General features: G+C 35.6%; 1 protein-coding gene across 2 annotated transcripts in view; it reads left to right on the top strand.

Moving 5' to 3' along the window:
* Positions 1–1,432: 1,432 nt before the first annotated feature.
* Positions 1,433–22,607, top strand: part of LOC117331673 — a 41,064-nt gene continuing 19,889 nt past the window's right edge. For both annotated transcript variants that reach the window (XM_033890504.1, XM_033890505.1), the window contains exons 1-5: positions 1,433–1,616; positions 17,682–17,824; positions 18,140–18,354; positions 20,682–20,890; positions 21,428–21,571. In XM_033890504.1, the coding sequence (XP_033746395.1) occupies positions 1,506–1,616; positions 17,682–17,824; positions 18,140–18,354; positions 20,682–20,890; positions 21,428–21,571 (822 nt within the window). In that variant the 5' untranslated portion in view covers positions 1,433–1,505. The remainder of the gene's footprint in view (positions 1,617–17,681; positions 17,825–18,139; positions 18,355–20,681; positions 20,891–21,427; positions 21,572–22,607) is intronic.

The raw sequence follows: 22,607 nt of genomic DNA, 5'->3' as shown, positions 1-22,607 counted from the left end.
CGTTTTTCTATCCAATATCATTTAACAAAATATATTTGGAAGAAGTTAAGGATTGTGTTTGACTAAGTTACGTTAATTCTCCACGCTCTCTATAGCTAGGTAGGTAGGTATTGGTCGGGCTCGCTGAAGGTTGATAAATGAACTGAACTGAACTGAACATACAGAATATCATTATTTTCACAAACTTTAAGCAGACGTCTATTCAATACCGTGGTAAACAATTTACTCTTTAAGTGTAGAATTCAATTTGGAAACAATTTTGTTTGGAAACTCGCATCTTACTGTGGACCTGAATTCAAATGTCTTTAGATATGTGCAAACGTTTATTATCAACTCAGAATTAAACCTGTTTTGATTGTAACACATATTTATCACTGTAGAAATATATGCATGTTTTCATTGTGTTACTAGTATTCTAAATGTAAAATGTATACTGCGAGAAGTTGTTATAATCATATAATTTACAAACACATCTAATCAGGCTAATTCCTTTGAAATCGTCTGGGTCTATTAAACTCCCTCGAAACTTAATCAAGATACCATTGCAAATATGTTCAGCCATCGTGAAAATGTATTTAACTTGAATAAAATGTATAAACAAGAGAGTTGACACTTTTGTTTTAAATTTCGTTTCAACACGTTGCACGTGATCACTAGGAAACCGTGATAGAGCGCACTCCCTTAATTAATAGACCAGTTGATTAGTAATGGATGCAGACAAAAATCAATGCCTCTATATCCATATCTAAAGTTACATTATCAGGAGGTTTTTCAATATTATAATTCATACTGTATTTTTTTATGTATCACAATTTACATGCTAATTTTTTGACACAATGCAATGCAATATATGGTGTGACGTAATAAAATAAGTTTTAATCGATTGTTAGCTTAAAAACTATATGTTCCCGACAAAAAAAACACGGAAAATCTTCCTCTTTGACTTTGTTCGATATTGTTCCTATTCAAGTTAGTTTGGATTAATGATGTATTTTTATTTTATTTATCTATTCATTCTTTCTCATATTGACATATGACATATTGTTTGCCACGCATTTATCAAATCAATGTCAGTAGAAGTGGAGATGTTTTATTAATGTTTTGTAGAATTTTATAACGTTTATTGTAAATAATTTGGTAACTGACTATCAAATGCCTGCCGAGAGTCAATTATCGATAGTCAATTATCGATCACATTTTGCTGTATCAGTGACTCCTTCTGGCCTGTTTTTGCAAGTTTGTAATATGTTTACTATCTTTTTAGCCATCAAATATTTTGAATTAATGTATCCATAATTAAAGAAAAGTATCATTGCCCAACTAAGATGGCACTTAATTTAAAAATCAGAATAAAAAAAAGCAAAGTTCTAAATCACCGATTGTTTTGTCATCAAGAGTTGTCTGCTCTTAGTTTCATATCCTTCCGTTGAGGGCGGGGGAAGTTATTGATGGAAGACTGTTTACGTGCAGTACACATGTAGTCGCCAAGTTGATCCGAGTTTGTGATGGATTTTTCGGCTCTTAGTTCCGAATTGCAAAACATTGCAGGAAGATACAATGGACGAGACACCGATCCTGCCTATTCCACCACTATGTACTGCGAAATGTTCCACAAGGTAGGTGTAAAACGCGCCAGAAGTAGGTAGGGGGCTCCTACGATCGGCCATCATTCTCACATTTTATGACATTGCGGCCTTGCAGTTTGGCACGTATGACATGCAAAACTGGACGATAACCGACTCCTTTATTAATATATATTTATAAATATGATCTTTGTTGTATAATAGGCACTCACGCTGCACTGTCACGTGGCATTCGTTGCAATACATTGTTAATCATTCCTATGTCCTGGTGTAAAAGGAAAATTGGGGCACGGGGCACTTCGAATTCACGAATTAAATGCGAAAAGTAGTCTCAAGTGTCTTGCATGGCATGTGCATCCAGCTTTGAAACATTTTTTTGGTAAAAATATTAATTGCTTGTTCTTGATGCGCTCTTGGGTGAAGTTTTTTGAAACGATTTAAATATTGGGACTGGAAATTCTCGAAACAGACGCTTGCTATGAGCAGTCCCTACGTGCAGCTCCCACACAATACACAGCACATAGACGTCGATACACACTGATATAACACACAGTCGCCCTCTACATTGCTGTGGTATGCATGTGTGTTTTGTACCGACTCTGGGTCGGTGTTAGATGGCAGAGTAAGGCATATTATAAACCGACACTGCAACGCATTCATATTACAGGACAAGGGAGGCGAACAACCGGTTGTAGATCTTGCATACTGGATAAAACATTTTGCAGATATGCAATAATATGATAAATAATTTATACTGTTGATGAAATAATGATTTAATGAATCATTTTCACAATGTCTAGTATTGATGAATTTTTTTTAAATTCACTTCAGGGACTTTTTTGTATTTGATTTATTAATGTGAAAGTTATTGATCTAATTAGATTATTATTGATGAGTCACTGTTTATTGTTTGTGGAATATCACTGCAGTAACTCAGTTTTTGTAAACTAGTGAACATGATTTTATGGTTTCTTTTATTGGACATTAATCTTAAGTTCAGTCAGCAGAATTTATTGAGAACATCTGGCTTACCTATATAGATGTGATTTTATCATTAATTTGCATCAGTTGATGACTATGATGTGCATCAGTGCTAGTGGCAGCATTTTATTGTAAATTATATTTGTGATAGACTTCTGTAAGGCTCACAAGATTTGAGATCAGTGGAACATATACATTTCAATTCAGTTATTGTTTAACTATTGACTTTGGTGTTTCATGTATATTATTTGAGAGTATGTTTTTGACACCCCAAAATCATATTTGACTTTATATGTTTACCTTCACATTTGTAAGAAATAGTGATTTGACCTCTGGAATTGCATAATCTCAAGGGTCAACTGGATGCATATACCCTGCCTATCATTATACATATTTTTTTTTCCTTTTAGAAGCAAATATTCATACATTTTCTCCTTGATGAAATCAGATATCTGAAAGATTCCAAACATAGTAGGCATAAAGTAGTAAAAAGAAAAAAAATTGCTGTGAATTGAAAATAATGCTAATACATCATATGTACAGCTGTGTTCAGACCAAAGAAAAGGATAAATGACAGCATTTTATTCTTCACTTTGAAGACCTATATATAGATTTCTATATACATTGTACATTGTAATTTATATTAATTTAGAGAAGAGGTGAAACCTGAGTTTGTTAACCTACCAAGGAAATGAAAGCTCATTAAATGCGCCTTTTAATTTGATCATGAATATTTTAATCACTTGATGCAGCATAACATCAAAGGTAATTGGATATCATTTTCAACTTTGTTCACCATTACAACTTGCAGTATTTAACCACAGGAAAGTGTGATAGAAAAATACACAATGTGTGCACAGTCTGATTTAACCCTCTTGATAAATGTTTTGAAGTTTAGCACTTAGCAAAGCTTAATTTGTTGAGATTTTATTTAGTTTGTAAGTCACCCAGACACATGAGGTACAAAATAATACAATAATACATACTTAATAATTTAAGTTCTTGCACTGGCGTTGAGATTCAGCTCATTTTTACACAATAGTCCAATGCAAGTGCTTTTCAACTGGTCTGTCAGTAACATGACTCTCTACAAGTGTTGGGAATTGGTTGATATTTCAATATCAATAATCTGATAATATTGGTTAGTGTCAACAGATAGATTTTTGATTATTAATCAGTTAGCCTATCGTTACATAACCCTTAAGATTTTTTTTATTATTAATCAGTTAGCCTATCGTTACATAGCCCTTAAAAAATGTTACGTTTTTTTTACCCTGGGATTGAACAGGTCTATTTCCTTTTTTGCTAGCTTTATTCTGTGAACTTCATGTCTTTATTTTCTGTCATACCATTTCAACATTATAATCTTTAATTGACGAAGTTATCATATATATTTTTTTGCAATTAATTATGAAGTTACAGTTAGGAGTATGACATAAAACTCTCGTTATCTCTCTAGTGAAAATGAAAGTAAAATTTGCACTTCCGTAAACTTGCACTTTGTAAACAATCATTGCTGTTGACTTTTAATAATCAATTATTGGGAATCAGTTGCCTTTCCCATTAGATATCGATTATAATTGATAATAGGACCAACTTTACTCACTACTAGTTAGAAGAATCTTGACTGCCGCTAACACAGAATAATAGCACACTTTACATCAATTAAATGGATCACTCAACCATGACAGAGCCTAGCTGTCAAATATGATCAGCTTGCATTCATAATTCTTGTCAGGGAATCAAGTATACCCTTGTGAATATGTTTTTGACTCTTGAGTTTGAAATTACATGTCTATTTGACGTATATTTTGACCCCCTCCTGGGCCTTCACATTTCTGAGAAATAGTGATTTGATTTCTGAAATTGCTACAAGTAAAAGGCCAACTGGCCATGGATACGTATACCCTGCCTGTGTAATTGAACTGGATTGGGCTGAACGCTGGTGGTTAGGTATATATTATATCTAGCTCAAATGGTTAGAGTCTCCATCTGGAGTTTGGAAGTTCCAGGTTCAAGTCCTGGTCTTCTGGTTGCATTTTTCTGTTACACTTGCCAACCAACAAAATACCAACAAAAGGTAGTATGGGGTCTCCTGTGTGTCTTTGGGGTCAAAGAGTTTGTTTAAGGAGGAAGGAATGTAGCAGAAGTAGACTGGAAGCCAGCTTGCTCAAATGGCTAGAGCATCTGTCTAGAATTCATGATCAGAGGCCCCAGATTCAAGTTCCGGTAGATGTAAACTTTATTTATTTTACAAAGATTGCAAAACAAGTTATACTAACTTATATTAATCACTCGAGCTTTCGCTGGCCGAGATGGATGTACCTTATTGGTATAAGGGGTCTTGTAATTACTATGGGATGAAACCGGAGTACCTGGAGAAAATCCATGTGGTCTGGCAGGTGACCCCACATCTTTTTATGTCCGATCGAGGAATGGAACCCCAGCCACCTAGGTGAAAAGCAAGTGTGTAATTACCACTGTGCCACCCGACCACCCGAGTTCGGTTTGGTCATTGCATTTTTCTTCTGTTACATTTGAAATAAATAAATTATATAAAAAAATTGCATATATTAAAAAATCAATCAATATTCACACAATTGTGTGATACTTGCAATGAGACCTGGTGCAGTAAGTCGATCATAAGTACCAAGTAGTCTCCAGAGATTTAATAACCATCATCTTTGTTGAATGCTGATAACCTCAACACATGGTCAGAGAAGCAACTGGATTTGACAAAAAGATAAATGGAGTATTACTCCTACAGGTAAAGAGCATAAAAAATAAATTGTTTCAGTTAGCATGGTAACCATTCTAAGTCAAAGATTTTATGTCTACTGTATCAACATACACAATTTTTAAAAATATAGCCAAAATATGTACTTAACACACCAGCTGTTAAAATCTGGATCAATTGTGTATATAATATACCTGGTAGCTCTAAGAAGATCTTTTCTAAAGCATTTTTGTGACTGCTGATCTTTCACTTTACATTTGAGATTATGTTCTATACTTTCCATGATTATCTAACTCTTGTGTTTGCAAGGATATCTGTATTAAACCTTACTTCCTTTAAGCTTTGACTTTTTTTGGATTTATAATTTGAACTTGGAAAAAGCTTAATGCCAAAGGTCACTGAAAGCCCTGGAAAAAGCTTAATGCCAAAGGTCACTGAAAGCCCTGGTAAATACCTATGCCTTCCATAATTTTGTCAAACAAATAAAAACACAGCGGAAATTTATGAAATTGCATGAACATGATGATTTCCTGTTCAATATCATTTGTATCTTAAGCTTGCATGGTGACAATAATGCCATCACAATTATAAACAAAAAGGAAATATATTCATGTGTTGTTCTTGTCGTGATAATGTTTAAGTAAGTTTCATATCAGTTGATTTTAAAGGATATTAACTCTATATAATATAAAACATATGATATATTAACAAAAAATCTAAAACATGATATATTAACAAAAAAATTAAGTTTTAAACACTGTCAAAGATATTGCACATATATATGACAAGTTTTGTGGTGGCATTCTATTGTATTTATTTATACCGTAAAAGAAGACAGCATAATTGAAGATTTGAAATCATGTCATGTCCTCCACATACTTATAAGTTTATACCTGCTGTTATGAAGTTTAATGTTAGAACATTTACATAAATAGCGTGGTACATGTATAGGGAAACACACACACTCTGAAGTGGTTTGGGTATGAAGTGTTCTACCTTATAAATAGGAAAATACCATAGAATATGCTTACTCTTAAGACTTTGCAATGCTTGTTTGTTGTTAAGTTAATCTCCTCTATAGTCCTATTTAGTTTTCAAAATGGTTAATAGATGAATTATCTGCCTATTATTGCTGCATGTATTAGTATCACAGTGTATAATCGATTTGTACTACTAGCTGCGAAATTTGAGTTTGTACGCGTAGCTGTGAGTTATGAAGCGGTGAAACGATCACATGGCGCTCATTCTGCGTTGGACACAGGCAAGTTCAACACTTATTCATATGTCTTTTTGTGTACCAATTTTTAAAAAGCTAACCATAGTGTAAAGATAGATAATGTATGCATCACTTGCTAATTTCTTAGCAACGTAAGTTATATATTTCACGTAAAATATCTCTTCTGATCCGAAAAAACTCATAGCCAAAAACCACCAACACCAGGGAAGAGATCATATTGATAAAAGAACGAATGGTTTTAGACATCCATAAACATCGGAATCCGTTCCGTAATTATGTTCAGATATATATAGCAAAAATGTGCATGCATGATTGTGACTGAAATATGAATAATACGAGATCAAATACATGCTCATGCGACAGAAAATTGTACGATCAGCTGTAAGGTTTGTGTACGATCAGCTGTTGAAATATTGAGAGTTTTTGTACGATCAGCTGCTGAAATGAGTTATTTTTGTACTATCAGTTGATATTATTTAGAATTAATTTAGTGTATAAATTTGCCCTCTTTAATTTGCAGACATCACACTTGACATTCAAGAACTGATGGCAGCCACATTTGCATGTTATTATTGTGCGGACAAATTCAATATTTTTGCAGAAACAATTGACCACGCCATTATTAACCACAGTAACTCTATACTAAAAGTGAAAATCTTTCATAACCACGGACACAAGCTTATTGAGAACACAAAAAACTACAACATCATTCCTGCAGATTTGGAAGACAAAATTATTGTCCCATACAATGATACATTAACAGTAAAAATTTCTAGGCGCCCTTCAACTTTATCTCCTTGTCAAACGCTGAAAAAATTTAGATGGCAGTCGACCCCTAAGAAATTAGACTTCGAAACTGCAAAAGAATTGGTAGAGGATCAAACCGATGTTCAAGAAAGTAATGATTTAGACCAAACGTTACACAATTCCTTTGCCAACATATCTATCAATGAGGCGTCGAAGGAAGAAACGCCTAATGACGTACACTTTGTGGAAGAAACCGCGACATCGTTCGAATCGGTTTTCTCCGAAAAATCTCAAGTGTTTGAAAATGAACCTTTAACAGTTCTTACTGAAATGCTACCGGATGTTATTGATACTCTGAAAATCTCTGGACATTTAGAAACATACATTAAGTTCAATAAACTAATAGTAGAACAAAAACTACCAATGAGAAATATTGCATACTTGTTATTCCAGGACGTTGTTCAGTGGTACTCTTTGGAAGACACCCGTTTGATGAGATACTCGCCAGCCTTTAAGCAGTTTTGGAGAATTGGCCTAAAACTTTTTAAAGGGAAATTTTTGAGTTTTATGTCGGGTTTGAAAAATAAGGGACAAGAAATAGATACATCAAGTACCATTGACCCAGGTCTTTCAGAGATTAATTTCGCCGTTCCAAACCGAAATTGTCTTGAAGGTACAGATGTATCAAAGGAACTGTCAAATGTCAAGCCTCGAATTATTCATGAAATGATAAAAGTAGTGCATGATGATCAGATGGATCGCTGATGCAAACATACAAAGTGTGTTTTGATGGTAAGAAGGTGAACACCGGCATTGACAGTGGTGATATGGGAGATATCAATTTGTGGGGATACGAAGGTCCTCCGACATTATCACAAAGAAAAACGGCTCTAAATAATGACCTGAAACTTGTTCAAGAATTTGAGACCATCGTTTTATCATGTGAATGTAGGGAATTGTCTAGTTTAACAGATTCACTGGAGGATATAAAAGAAAATATCGTCACAAATGCTCAAAAGGTGATTACAACGCTTAGCCATCGGTTGAAAGAACTAAGACCTATCAAAACTAAAAAAGTTATATCCTTGGAAAAGCTGAAAAAAATGTGGATCAATGACACAACAAAGAATAAGTATTCATTTTCAATAAGTGCTGTCGAAACATACATATACCGGCTGGAATCCTGTTTTGCACGAACACTGAACCTTATTGGCAATTTGGGACGCATAGTTGCCATTCTACATAATGTTTCTTACTATATTGCTCCGGCAGGGTGTGTGACCTAGGAAGTCAAAGCAACTATCAGTGTTTATCGGGAATAAACAAACCAAATATCACAAAAATGGAGTTGAAATCGGCCGACACCTCCGAAATTCACCAACGAACAGATACTTGGTTCAAGGCTCGTTCATTCGCACGTGTGACTGGGAGTACATGTTTTGATGCTCTTGGATAAGGTGGTCTAAAGAAACAGAAGCAGCATTTTGAATATGTATTCAAATCTGTGCCAAAGCCGTCTCCTTCTCCAGAAGTCGCCAGCTTCATGAAACATGGATCTGACAACGAAATAAATGCCATCGCAACACTAGTGTCAAAAGTCATGCCTGTGTATTTGCCAAAATGTTCATACATGTATGTAGAGGAAGGGTGCCGTTGTGTATTTGAAGATGAGGAGTTGCTTCTACTTGTCAGTCCTGATGGTAGCATCAGAAATACAAACGATGAAACATTGGAACCTGCATTGGAAAGTCAGTTTGCCGTAGAAATCAAATGTCCTTGTCCTGGAAACTTGTACAAACCCCGTGCATATTATGAAATACCATACTATTATGTACCCCAAATACTTTGCGAGATGGCAGTACAGGACAATGCACCTATCATTTTCATATGTTATAGTTCTGACACAACCGTGGTAATGGAAGCTGAATTTGATGATGAGTAAAATGATTAATGAAGGACACCTGAACATTTTTTTGAGTGATAAGCCAAACTCGAGCGCCATCTGTAAATGTTCCCACAACTTTTGCAGATGCCTGTTCTCTGCTCGTGCACAACCTGTTGGTGTTCTTTTAAGTTTTTTGAACTAGAAAATTCAGTGGAACAGACTGGGCAGTGATATTTCTCTCTTTCTTCAGTACTACCACACACCTTTACATGATTAATTAAGCTGCTTTTGAACCTGAAAGTTGCCTTGCATTTGGGACAACTTTCTTCTAGTGCCTTATCGTGCTACGCAAGGTGCCCTCTATAGTTCCAAAGACTATTGTAGCCTTTTTCGCAAACCCCGCAAGTAAAACGAAACTGCTGTTTGTGGTCTCGATTGACATGTTGTCGGAGACCTTCACTCGTTTTAAATTGCTTTCCACATTCAGAGCAAATATGGTCCTTTGACGCAGTAGATGATTTAGGAGGCTCAGGCTGAGCAGATGTACTGGTGTGAGTACGTTCATGGCGCTTTATGTTGTACCTTCGCTTACTTGTATAGTTACAATACTTGCAACTTAGCTCTGTTTCTATCGTCTCCTCATGAAAACTTTCATCCACACCTTCTACCTCAAAAGAGTCATCCATTCTACAAGAAATGAAAATGTTTAAGCTAACTGCTGCTCACAACTGGTTGTACACACAGGCGCTTGCATATAGAAAATATCACTTTCGATTTTTTTTTCATATGACAGCGGTATGTGTAATCTGTTAACCTGAAGGTTGGCAACTACGCCACGAGCGAAACGGCACACCATCTCACTTCAACCGGCTAAAAAACACATTTATTCAAACTGACACGGCGCACACTATATGCGACCGTCATCAGAAAACATTCATCTTTAACCTACCGTGCCACTCAATATGAATTGTTACATCCAAAACACAATAATCCGTGAAAACATCGCCGAATTCCTCGCTCAGAACGCCATTTCTCAAACGGCTCCCTGAGCCTGTCCAGATTCTTCATTTACATACGGGGTTTAAAGGTCATGCGATTATATAATCGACTGTCACCAGGTGCACTTTTTGGGGTCATCTCGGCATACTTTACAGGTGCATGCACAGGACGTCGTTTGCGATATCACGGACTAATAAGATAGCATGTTTTAATGCCATGCAGTGATGAGATCGTCCTTTCCTTTTTTTCAACTGCATCATTTCGGTAGTTGCTGAACTTCGTTTTCAATCAAAAAGATTGCATATAACGGTGCTCAATAACTTGTTCAAGACAGGGCCGGGACATTATACGTATACCATGAACAAGCAGTATCAGTTGAAATTAAATTTTTCGAAGTTAAAATTTGGATGGGGTAATAGCTGATAGTTGTTTGATATTTTGATTTTTTATTGTACTTGCCATCTATTTAGGGCTATGCCAATCTTCAATTCTTAAAAAAATTGACCCCTACATGACTAGTTAAAAATGTATACCACACACAATATCGATAAGAATAAGAGGTTGTTCTGGGTATTCTGGCGTTAGCCCTAAAATACTATAAAAGTCTGGCGTTGACACAAAATAACCACTACTTCCCCCTCAAGTATTCTCTTTTCTTTCTCTTTTTAATTCAGTTTCATAATTCTGTAAGCACTTCAGCCAGTTTGATTATTATTAGTGTAGCGTTTGATGCTTACACACTCAATTAATAAGGTAATTCATCAATAACTTAAATTTTATATATGCGAGCGATGTAAAGTGGAATAAATGGATAATGAGTATTACAAAGAATACATTTTACAATGCGTTAAACTCTTTGACATTGTCACTGGTGGATTTAAAGCCCCCCCCCCCCCCCCCCCCCCCTAAAATTGTCAAAGTAAGGGTATCTTAAAAAACGAATTCCCGTATCAATCAGCGAAATAACCATATCAAATCATTAAAAACATCTCTAATATACTTGTTTTTATAAAACACACCAGGTATGAATCTATCGTGAAATACACTAGAATGCAGGATTTTGCATTAACCTGCTATTTTTCAGGGGGAGAACCGGCGGACACCCCCCTCCCCCCTTTTAATTTCGCACGCCCCCTATTTGAAAATCCTGTGTCCGCCCCTGATTGTAGACACTAAAACTAAGGGGCAAACTGATGATATCGAGTGTATTAAAACCGAAATAACGTAAGAAAGTAATACTGTTTCGAAAATTTGAATAAAAAGGGGTTTAAAACAAAATGACTGAAGGAACTCAATATTTCGATAATCATACAGTGATAGATGTACTCATAAAATTTGGATTGAACTCGAAGAACTTCTAGCAAACATTAAATCTAACATTGTGGTAAATGAAAATAAATTGATGATGGATCATCGATCACAACGTACAAATCGTTTGACAGGTCTGAAGTATGATTTTCGTATTTGACGACGACATGATATTTGTAAAATGTGCAGAAATAAATGAACAGGTCTGAAGTAAGTAATGTTGGTACACATGTATACGTTCCAGTAACCTGATGACAGTCTTATTCGTGATTCACTTTTCTTTTTGTTCGTCCAGATTTCAGTAAACTGACAAAAGTTAATCAATAAATAAGCATTTTGTTCTACCTTTGTGACAATTATTTCATTATTTAGAAAACGATACGATAGTGACGTTCTGTGTGAATCAATATATGCCCCCTCCCCCCCCCCCCCCCCCCCCCCCCCCCCCCCCCTTCCACTTATCGAAAATCTTATTCTCGAAAGATTGCAAAATTTGCTATAATCATTTAATCATTTCATTTTTCCGAAATTTTGTTCCGAAATTTTGGCCCCCAGACCCCTCGCCAAAAAAAAATTCGGCTCCCGCCTATGGCGCTCGCATTACCACATTACCACTAAATTACTGGACCCCCCCCCCCCCCCCCCCCCCCCCTTTCCAATTCCTGGATCCGCGCCTGCTGTGTACTGTCATATACGGTGCATGGTAATCAAACGTTCAAAATAACGAATAATTTATAAATCATCGTTCATCGACGAAACTCTTCAAATAATCGTAACTTAGACGAAACTCTTCAGCGAGCCGAAGCATTTTGCGGACAAAATGCATGCGGAGATGACCCCCAAAAGTACACCTGACGACTGACGATCATATAATCGCATGACCCTTGAACCCCGTATGTAAATGAAGAATCTGGACAGGCTCAGGGAGCCGTTTGAGAAATGGCGTTCTGAGCGAGGAATTCGGCGATGTTTTCACGGATTATTGTGTTTTGGATGTAACAATTCATATTGAGTGGCACGGTAGGTTAAAGATGAATGTTTTCTGATGACGGTCGCATATAGTGTGCGCCGTGTCAGTTTGAATAAATGTGTTTTTTAGCCGGTTGAAGTGAGATGGTGTGCCGTTTCGCTCGTGGCGTAGTTGCCAACCTTCAGGTTAACAGATTACACATACCGCTGTCATATGAAAAAAAAATCGAAAGTGATATTTTCTATATGCAAGCGCCTGTGGTTGTACACACAACTCACAGCTAGGATTACAAAACATATTCCCATGTACACATAAACCGGACAGCTGACCGTACAGTTTGCAAATGAACCCACGGGGAAAGAAAGTTATACAATTTCCAATATATAATAGGTCAGCTTTATATAGAACCTAGAATATGTCTACTAATAACTGCAAATGTTATATATATATCCAAACTTCCAATTGATTCGTTAGTTTTAACATAGAATGAAGATTTTCGATTGATGACATTGATTTTACCAGTGAGCATAGCTACTTTCGCTTTCAATAAAAGTGTTGATATGTCGTTTGTTCTAAACATACATTAAGATTGAACATAAACGAAGATGGTAAGTTCTCTAGTGGACCACATGTCAGCATGCATTGCTGGAAATACGTATTGAAATTGTAGAATTTACCTTCTAAACTACCAGCCCTGCTGCCGCCGTGTTCAAAATGTACCGCTTCGCAACTCGCAGCTACACGTACAAAATCAAATTTCACAGCTAGTAGTACAAATCGATTATACACTGTGAGTATGGATTGTAATAAACATTTATTTGTATTTTACATTAGCTGCATGGGGCTGTTATTCAAATTGTACATATGTATATATATTTTTAATGAAATGTATTCAGAGTTTGGGGCAAAATACCTGGTTCTGTTTTTACTCCATTTCTTCCTGTTATTATGTTCTTCTCTTGTCTCTACAGTTAGAAACTACTGTGTGGATCATCATTAAACTACACAGATATACTCTTTAGGGGGGTCTAGGTGGACAACAGGCCAATCAAAATCAAAATGGAGGCTTCTGATCGACAATGATAACACTTTCAGAACAAAAAAGGCTGCCATGGTAATGAAATGGAAGTCTCTTATTGGTCAAACTTATAAGAATAAAGATGTTGTCTGATAAAGTTCTATGAAGTTTGGTCTTTAGGCATATTAATATGTGTTAGAATCCTTATGAATTTGAAACAACATAGTCACTTATAATTAGATTGTCTCTTAGATAGAAAACTTCATCCAAAAAGTGCTGCAAAGGTAATCTGTGGGACAATATATCGCGGTGTAAATAGCATGGATCAGTTCACGGTTTATTTTTCTCGCATCACCATATGACCACAGTTTTCTGGATCAGGCCGTTTCCAGTTTTCTGCATGGTAATTACCGAAAACTACATGGCAGCGAAAATACTTTCGTTGAGTGACTACTTAGAATTGAAAGAACCATCTGCTTCATTTAGATAAAATATTTGGAAAAATTTTGGGTTCCATGTAACCGAAACATATGGTGTTAAATATATTTCATTGATTATTTTGCGAAAAAAATGTACAGTGTGATATACAATATATGTATATATATATGTATTGTATCGTGAGAGAAGTATCGTGATACGTATCGTAATGTGAGGGATGCATATCGTTGCAGTACTAATCCACAACAGGTATTTTTGGGAGTTATATATGTAACAGCCAACTGTTGTAAAGGTTTCCAACACTTTTTCTCAAAAAAACTATAAGTTAGATCCTTTGAGGTAGTATTACTGATGGCATATATAGTATGCAAACACCTTTAGTTTTTCTGACAACCATCAGCCACAGCCTCTGATTGGCTAAACACTTTGAGACATAACTTTTGTCAATAAAGAAATGACTGCCAACAAAATGGCCACCATATCATATTGATGCTTCTGATTGGTTGAAATTCAGATATTGTCCGATTTTGATGAAAATAGGTATAAATGAATGTGATGTATAACACAATAAACTTCATGCTGACCTCCATTTACTGATTCAACAATATGGCTACCGTTTTCTGATTGGCTGAAATTTTGAGTAAGCCATAACTTTTGTTCTATTTGGTCAACTGAAATGAAAATTTGTGGTAAGCATATTGTAGGCCTTGCTGAAAATACAAATAAAAAGTTGTTTGACATTCTCAACAAGATGGCAGCCTTATGGCTTTTAATTGGTAGAAAAGATATTGTTTGATTTTGATTAAAATTTGTTAATGTAAAGTATCATACTGATTCTATGCTCAAGTATCATACTGATTCTATGCTCGGATTGAACAAAATGGCTGCAATTTGCTGGCTTCTAATTGGTATAACTTTAGGGGTCCAATTTCGATCAGATTTGGTGTATTTAGTATCATGAGACAAGTATCACTTACAGAATAATATAGAGCTTCTGTTAGCTCAGTAAGCAACTGCTTGGGTAGTTTGGGGACTTGTGTAACTGGCCCCATTGCAGTTATTGTAACTTGGTTATTACTGTGATGTTAGGAAATTGTGTATCACACACAAAACTATTTCATATAAACAAAGTGATGTACATATATAATAAACCATGTCAGAATTTTTTTTATTAGATCATCTGACCCAAAGGGTCAGGATGACCTAGAGTCATTATTATTTTTTGGGTCAATCTGAAATCCAAGATGGCCACCATGGTTCAGGCTGCCATCTTGAGAAAAACACATTTTAAACTTCTTCTCCAGTTCAACTGGTACCATAGAGCTGAAAATTGGTATGAATGTTAAGGAATATGAGCCAACAAAATGTTGTTATTTTTCGGCCTTGTAAAAACACTGATATGGCAGTCACAGTGCCCTTTTTGCAACATGATTGTGCAATCTTGGGTTTTCCTAAACATTGCCCAGATTAAAGTTCTTCTACCTTAAATGACCCTGAGATAGTCCTGACCAAGTGTTATTATTTTTCGAGTCTGTCCGAAATCCAAGATGACTGCCATCTTAAAAAATACATTTAAACTTTTCCTATTCTACTGGTGCTATTGAGCTGGAAATTGGTGGGGATATTAAGGAAGGGGAGCCAACAAAGTGTTGTTAATTTTCAGCCTCGTTGAAACTTTTACATGGCAGACTTTGTGGCCATTTTGTAACATGATTGCGCAGTCTTGGTTTTCCTGAACAACACCTATTTTAAACTTCTCAAGGTCACGAGTGGGATTAAGCACTAACTTATCTTAAATGATCTTGAGATAGTCCTGACCAAGTGTTATTTTCGAGTCTGTCTGAAATCTAAGACTGCCGCCATGGTTAACAGTACCCATATACGTGCTAATGAGTTTGTATACTGCAATAGTAAAAGGGACTTTAGCAGATGACTGTTAAGGCCCATGGGCCTCTTGTTTGATAGTTAATACAGACCTTGGATTGGTGTAGACTACTGGTATGTATCAGTATTGATTATTACCTGTATCAATAAATGGACTAATTGTATATGCCTATTATATATACATTCATACAGTATGATATACTGGGGTTTGGGGGCATATTGTTGGTCGAGTACGTATGGTAGTTAAAAATTTCTGTTGATAATAATTATATAAATAGTTATGATGAAAATGATGTCTGATTGTTTATTGCCCTGATTGTAGGGAGACATGGGGATTTGCTTACCCAAAGCATGTCATATTCTCCTGAACAGGAAATATGACTTGCCACGGGTAAACAAATTGTCATGTCTCCTCTCCCTACGACCAGGGCAATAAATTGTCTATTATACCAAAATAGACTAAAAAATGACTGTGTACACTTTAGAACTATAAATTTATTCAATAACAATGTAAAAATAAACAGTTAAATTTACATTATTTCATCATTCTTATGTATTAACAGTCTTAAAAACCTGATCTCTTGTCTTTAAATCAGCGTCTTTTATTATGTCCATTTTCATTTTCTCCTTAGTATACCTATTGAGACCATCTGATGTTCTGAAACACTGATTTAATTAAGTCACAAAAATATTTCACCACACTCTTCGTGGCACGTTTAGTGTTAACTGCATCCGTTGCCTGCAGAATATTGTTGATTTCATCGGCGTCTGCCAGATGAAATCATCTATCGTCTGCCATGTTTGTTCATTGGAACACCTCGGAGAGTTCCATACCATGAACGACAACTCTGAAAAAACCCTGCAAGGGGCTCCGCATGGGAGGGACATGAGAAATTTGACGTGAGGGAGACATGACGTGTGACGTTTTTCAACCAATCCCTGATCTCTCAGGGCTCAAATTGGCGCCTATTTTAGTGGCCATGGCACCTTAAATTCACCATTGGCGACCAGTTATTGACCTATAAGATGCCTGCATGGCCACTAAAAAAGATGTGAATATTTGTGATTTGGTTATTTTTCAAAGGCTTCAGTCTTAGCTTCCAATTGGTGCCCAGATTGTATAACTTGGTAGCCAAATATATATAGGCCACCTGGTAAAAATATCCTTTGATCCCTCTCTCTCTATCACAAGTGATCGAAGCTATCCATTTCCATGGAGGGTAACTTCAATCACTTATAACTTATTTGAAATATGGGACTACCAATAACATAAATACAAATATAATTTGTGAGTAGAAGATTTGGTTATTCCATAGGTTATACTTTTTTCCAAAAAATGCTTATTATCTCTGAAAACTCCGATTTAAAATGGGGTAATCAAGCAATCAGAATGCCTTACTTAGTGTCAGTGGATGATTATTCTTTTTATAGTGATGAAATTTACTTGCTTAGTCAATGATTTATCAATACATTATAAAATGTATTATGTTAGATTATAAACGTGTTTCTTTTGTAATGATTTCTACATATCGTTATCACTCATAAGTGTAACAGCTGGAATTAAAACTATACATGTATATGAAATATCTTTCAATCAGATTAGCTAATTACACGTATTACAATTTATTAACTAATGACAAAAAGACTCAGCTCTAATTCTAAAAATTCAGTCTGTAGATAGAATTAACATATTGACATAGGGTATAATGATTTATTCTTCCCGCTCCTTTGCCAAAATTATTGGTGGAATTTGATGCAGACAATGTACGTGCAATTACTTATACCGTATACAAAACAGAATTTCTGGGTTACACACACATGAAATTAGTACTTTGTATAGTATCTGCAAGCTTCATTTACTTACTGCATAACTGATGTTGATTTACATCCTCAGATCCTTCAAAAGACGGAGACTGAAGTACATGACTATGCTGACCAAATTGTGATACTGTGGATGACTTTGTCCCAGCTCTGCAACACGGCTAACACCTTGGCCCCATGTCCAGCCAGGCATGAACTCTACCAGGACATATTCTTGTATGTATTTTGTGTAGCTGCTGTTGCTTAGAATACCACTAAAGCTGCCACATTTTGTTATAAAAAATAATCAGACCTAACATTCAACTTGTGTACATACGTTTAAATGTAGACTTGGCCACTTTGTTTCCCATAGGCCTTACCATCCTTGAGCTTGCAATAGCTTCATAAAAAAAATATGGCAAATGCTACACACTACTGAAAGTCATATCATTCTGAGTAAAATAATTGACAATTTATAGATGAATGTTATATTAAAAATACTTGCTTTCATAGCATATCTTTGAAATTATCATGCTTCTTTCTTATCCACAGGCAATGTGCAAAAACAGTTCTGAATATTAAGTGGCAAAATTTGGCAGAAGATGACCAAAGCAAGGAGAACTTTATAGAGACAGTGAAGGCTACACATGTACAGCTAGTCACTACTGGGTTTGACCGCTTCAGTTTGCTCCTTCATTTGATGGAGAATCCCTGGACTGACCCAACCCTCAGTGAGATTATGTCTGGTGAAGCTGATAATGATGATGGTATGCACAATCGGTTTATTGTTTTCCCCATAAGCATACTTGTGTATAGTGCACAGGTACTTTTTTGAAGTTTATTTTCAGATTTTGTTTTGAGTTTTTATTTTTAGCTTGTCTTTTCAAAGAAGAGATAGAGCTAATGTTGTTACGTCGGCATTGTTGTCGGCGTTGCCGTTCCAACTTTAAGTTTTTGGTGCAAGTGTTGAAAGACATTATCACATAACTTTATAATTGTACTAGGGTACTGATATTTGACATTAGTGTCCCTATTCACTTCCGAAGTCAAACTAAAGGATTTTTGGGATATAAAACATGTTTTATGACATGTTTTGGACTTCAACATTTTTGCATATTTGAAGATATCTGAGATTTTATAGCTATTTATGAATGATGTCAATTAAGTTTGAATATCACAAATTAATTTTATGAAGTACACAATATAAATTTTATTTATCCAATATGCAAAACAATACCAATTTATATATTTCAATTATTTATTGACAAACATTTGCGAGAAGAGCTATGCTGTTCTATAACAGCTCTTGTTTAACTTGAATCGCATGGTAGTTGAATACTTCAGCATAAGATGAAAGAAATCTGTAACTTATCAAAGCTACATTCACAACCTTCAATTGAAATCACCAGTCAGATTAGACACATTTAATTGACAAGGTAATTACACTACACAGCGATAAGCCTAGTCAGCTTGCTAAAAGGAGTGGTTCTATTTATGTTTGTATAAAGAATCTGATTAATCCTACACTGTGTAGTCAGTTGGCTTGTGATTTTTTCAAGTATGATCTTTTATGGTATCTGTACATGGTGTATTGAAAGCTAATTAGGCCTATAGCAAGATAGACTGGAAAGCTGTGTAGGCTACGTAAGGTACATTGTAACACTGGCCGCCAATTTTGTATGGTGGTCACTTCTCCTTTTTATTGTTGAAATAAACATCATGTCGTTGAAATAAACATCATGTCAATAGGTTAAATTTAACAGTGCAGACAATGAATCAGAGCAGTTTCAAAGTCGGGTCGTAATTTATAGGGCCAGTTGGTCAGTGACTTCCACACAAGATCAGGTCATTTGTGTTATATATCCTTGCTGAATCATGCATGCATTCTGTTACAGCTTCCATAAATAAACTAGTTGAATGTTATTAGTTTCTGGCAAAGTTCTGGATTGATGAGGTGATTTATTTAGAATCATGGATAAACTAAATAATTGCAAGTTTTGTTTGATGTTAATTGAGCTATTATAAATCATATTGCACCTGAATACGGCAACTTGCTCATGATCAAGTGAGATCATAGTGTGTGGAACATGTGTACATGTAGCTCAACAGATAAATCCTTGTCATTGCTGATAAATAGATATGCAATTTCACGGAATTAAACGTCAAAATAGCTACATGTATTTATTTTCTTTATTATTTGTTCAATATTTACTTACTAAATGCTTTATATATATAAGTATAAAATCATAATCTTGCTGTCGAGGGAAACGATTGCAAATCTCAGATCACATTCATGCCATCCATACATTTAACTGGAGATGAAAAAAATTAAAACTATGAATAGTGTGTGTGGAGAAAATGCTTATTATGTGGTACTTTGTAAAAAATTCGCTTCTCTCGGTGGTCCATCTATGATACATGTTTGACAGATCACAGTCCCTGTGTGATAGGGTAGAGCTCTGAAAATTACGTCCACCAGCTGTACTTTTATATTACTATATAATTATATGGATTTTGTGATTGAGTAGCTACAACCACTCCCTGGCAATTATCTCATTGCTTCTGATTTAATGGTGCTATGTAATACTGGTATATCCAATACAGATAAAAACACTTAAACATGTGAAATTAATTAGGTAAGGGGATGGTGTGTTGGAATATTACACTTTTAACAAATGACCTTTATTGGATTTAGGAGATCTGTATACATTGACTTTCCTTGTAATAATGAGTAATTTTGTAATTTGTTCATGAATAAGTTTTTATTCTAAATGCCATGATTAATCATCAAAATCATTAATAAGGAAAGTTCTTTGTTGAAATCTATGACTGCCATTAATTAGTCAATTCTGTATTGAGTGGAAACCTATATTTAATGACAAATTCCCTTCAGTGGAATTTTGATGACAAAATTTAAGTACAGTTTATGCAATAGAAATGATGTTTTCCAGCTAAAAATTAAAAATGAATTTTAACACATATAAAAGAGTGATACCAGTTATTGGTCATGTGATAAAAGTGAGGTGTCAATGGTATATTAATTGTCGGTTAACACATTGTTTCGTGTCACTGATATTTGTTCGTTACACTACAGATGCTGTCCAGGAGTACGTAAGAAAGGAGTCGTCACTGATACTTAAGCTACGAGTAGAGATGCTGATGCAGGAGAACTGTGAAGAGTTTGCCCTCAATCTGTGTAACACTCTGATGGGCCATGAGGTGTTCATCAAGGACATGGATCTCCGCGAGACTCAACTTAAACTGCTGCACAAACTTAACCAGATGGACAAGCTACAGGAAGTGGTAGGTCAAACTAGAGTGTCTGAAGGTCACTTCAAATTTCTTTGTCAAGTGTTCAGAGACCTATTACCAAAATATGTTGTGTAGAGTAATAAAGATTTAACGGATTGTACCCATGTTAGGAGTAATCTGAATATTTGATCTAAAGTTTTGCATTTGATATAAAAAATAATGGATCGTTATTCAGAATTGGCCGGGTTTTTCCACTTAAAGTAAAGCAATGTTTAAATTGATCTACTGCTTGATTACCATTTGGTTACTTATTGTGATAAATGGTTACGTAACAATAATGTGTGGAAAATTGTCATACTACAACTACTTTTGATGGTTTGTGGAAAAAACACAAAAATATAAATGCCATATACTATTAAACCATACTTATGTTGCCTTTCTAAATTTCAAATTTATAAGGAATTTTTAAACTCTTGATTGAAAAACTATCACTCAGAAGTAATACATTTACCACTTTGTAGAACTGGTAAAATGGTATAAATGCAGTTTGATACAATTACTGAATGTTGATGTCATTTGTGAAAACAGTGCGAGAAGATTGTGTGTCATGATGGAGTGAAGTTGGTGCTGAGACTGGAACAAAAGGAGAGTAACCAGGCACTGAGTGTCCGTCTCATCCAAATCTTCCTGGTGCAGGACTGGATCAAACCTGAACAGAAGTGCTGTACACAGGTAAGTTATCCCTGAGTGTCCAACTCCTTCAAACCTAAACAGAAGTGCTGTACACAGGTAACTTATCCCTGACTGTCCAACTCCTTCAAACCTAAACAGAAGTGCTGTACACAGGTAAGTTATCCCCGAGTGTCCAACTCCTTCAAACCTAAACAGAAGTGCTGTACACAGGTAAGTTATCCCCGAGTGTCCAACTCCTCCAAACCTGAACAGAAGTGCTGTACACAGGTAAGTTATTGCTGAGTGACCAACTCCTCCAAACCTGAACAGAAGTGCTGTACACAGGTAAGTTATTGCTGAGTGACCAACTCCTCCAAACCTGAACAGAAGTGCTGTACACAGGTAAGTTATCACCGAGTGTCCAACTCCTCCAAACCTGAACAGAAGTGCTGTACACAGGTAAGTTATCCCCGAGTGTCCAACTCCTCCAAACCTGAACAGAAGTGCTGTACACAGGTAAGTTATTGCTGAGTGACCAACTCCTCCAAACCTGAACAGAAGTGCTGTACACAGGTAAGTTATCGCCGAGTGTCCAACTCCTCCAAACCTGAACAGAAGTGCTGTACAAAGGTAGGTTATCGTCAAGTGTCTATCTCATCCAAATCTTCCATGTATTGGGCGACTCAAACCTGAACAGAAGTCCTGTACATAGATCTGAATTGTCTATTCTAAGCTGTATGAACCCGAATGTCTACTGTATATTCCTGTTGTTAGACACTGCAAGGGGATTATATTAAACAAATACCATATTATCCGATTGCCTTGGGCATTTTTGCCTTTTCAATTAGAACCATCAATTTTGATTGAATCTTTTTTAAATATTCCCCTCATGACACAGAGTGTTGTTTGTTTTTTCAAACCTATATATATAATAAAGATGTCTTCCTTTCCTTTGATTAACATAAAATGAGCTTCTTCTCAACTTTCCTCGGACGGAATATATCAAATTTCATCTGAATAAATAGTGCTGTCATTGTTCAAATCAAATGTTGTTATTTTGATTTGAACGTACACTTATTTTAAGTATTTGATTTAG

Source organism: Pecten maximus, chromosome 7, assembly GCF_902652985.1.
Source record: "Pecten maximus chromosome 7, xPecMax1.1, whole genome shotgun sequence".
Classification (NCBI taxonomy): Eukaryota; Metazoa; Mollusca; class Bivalvia; order Pectinida; family Pectinidae; genus Pecten; species Pecten maximus.
This window is presented reverse-complemented; position numbering and strand designations above follow the sequence as displayed.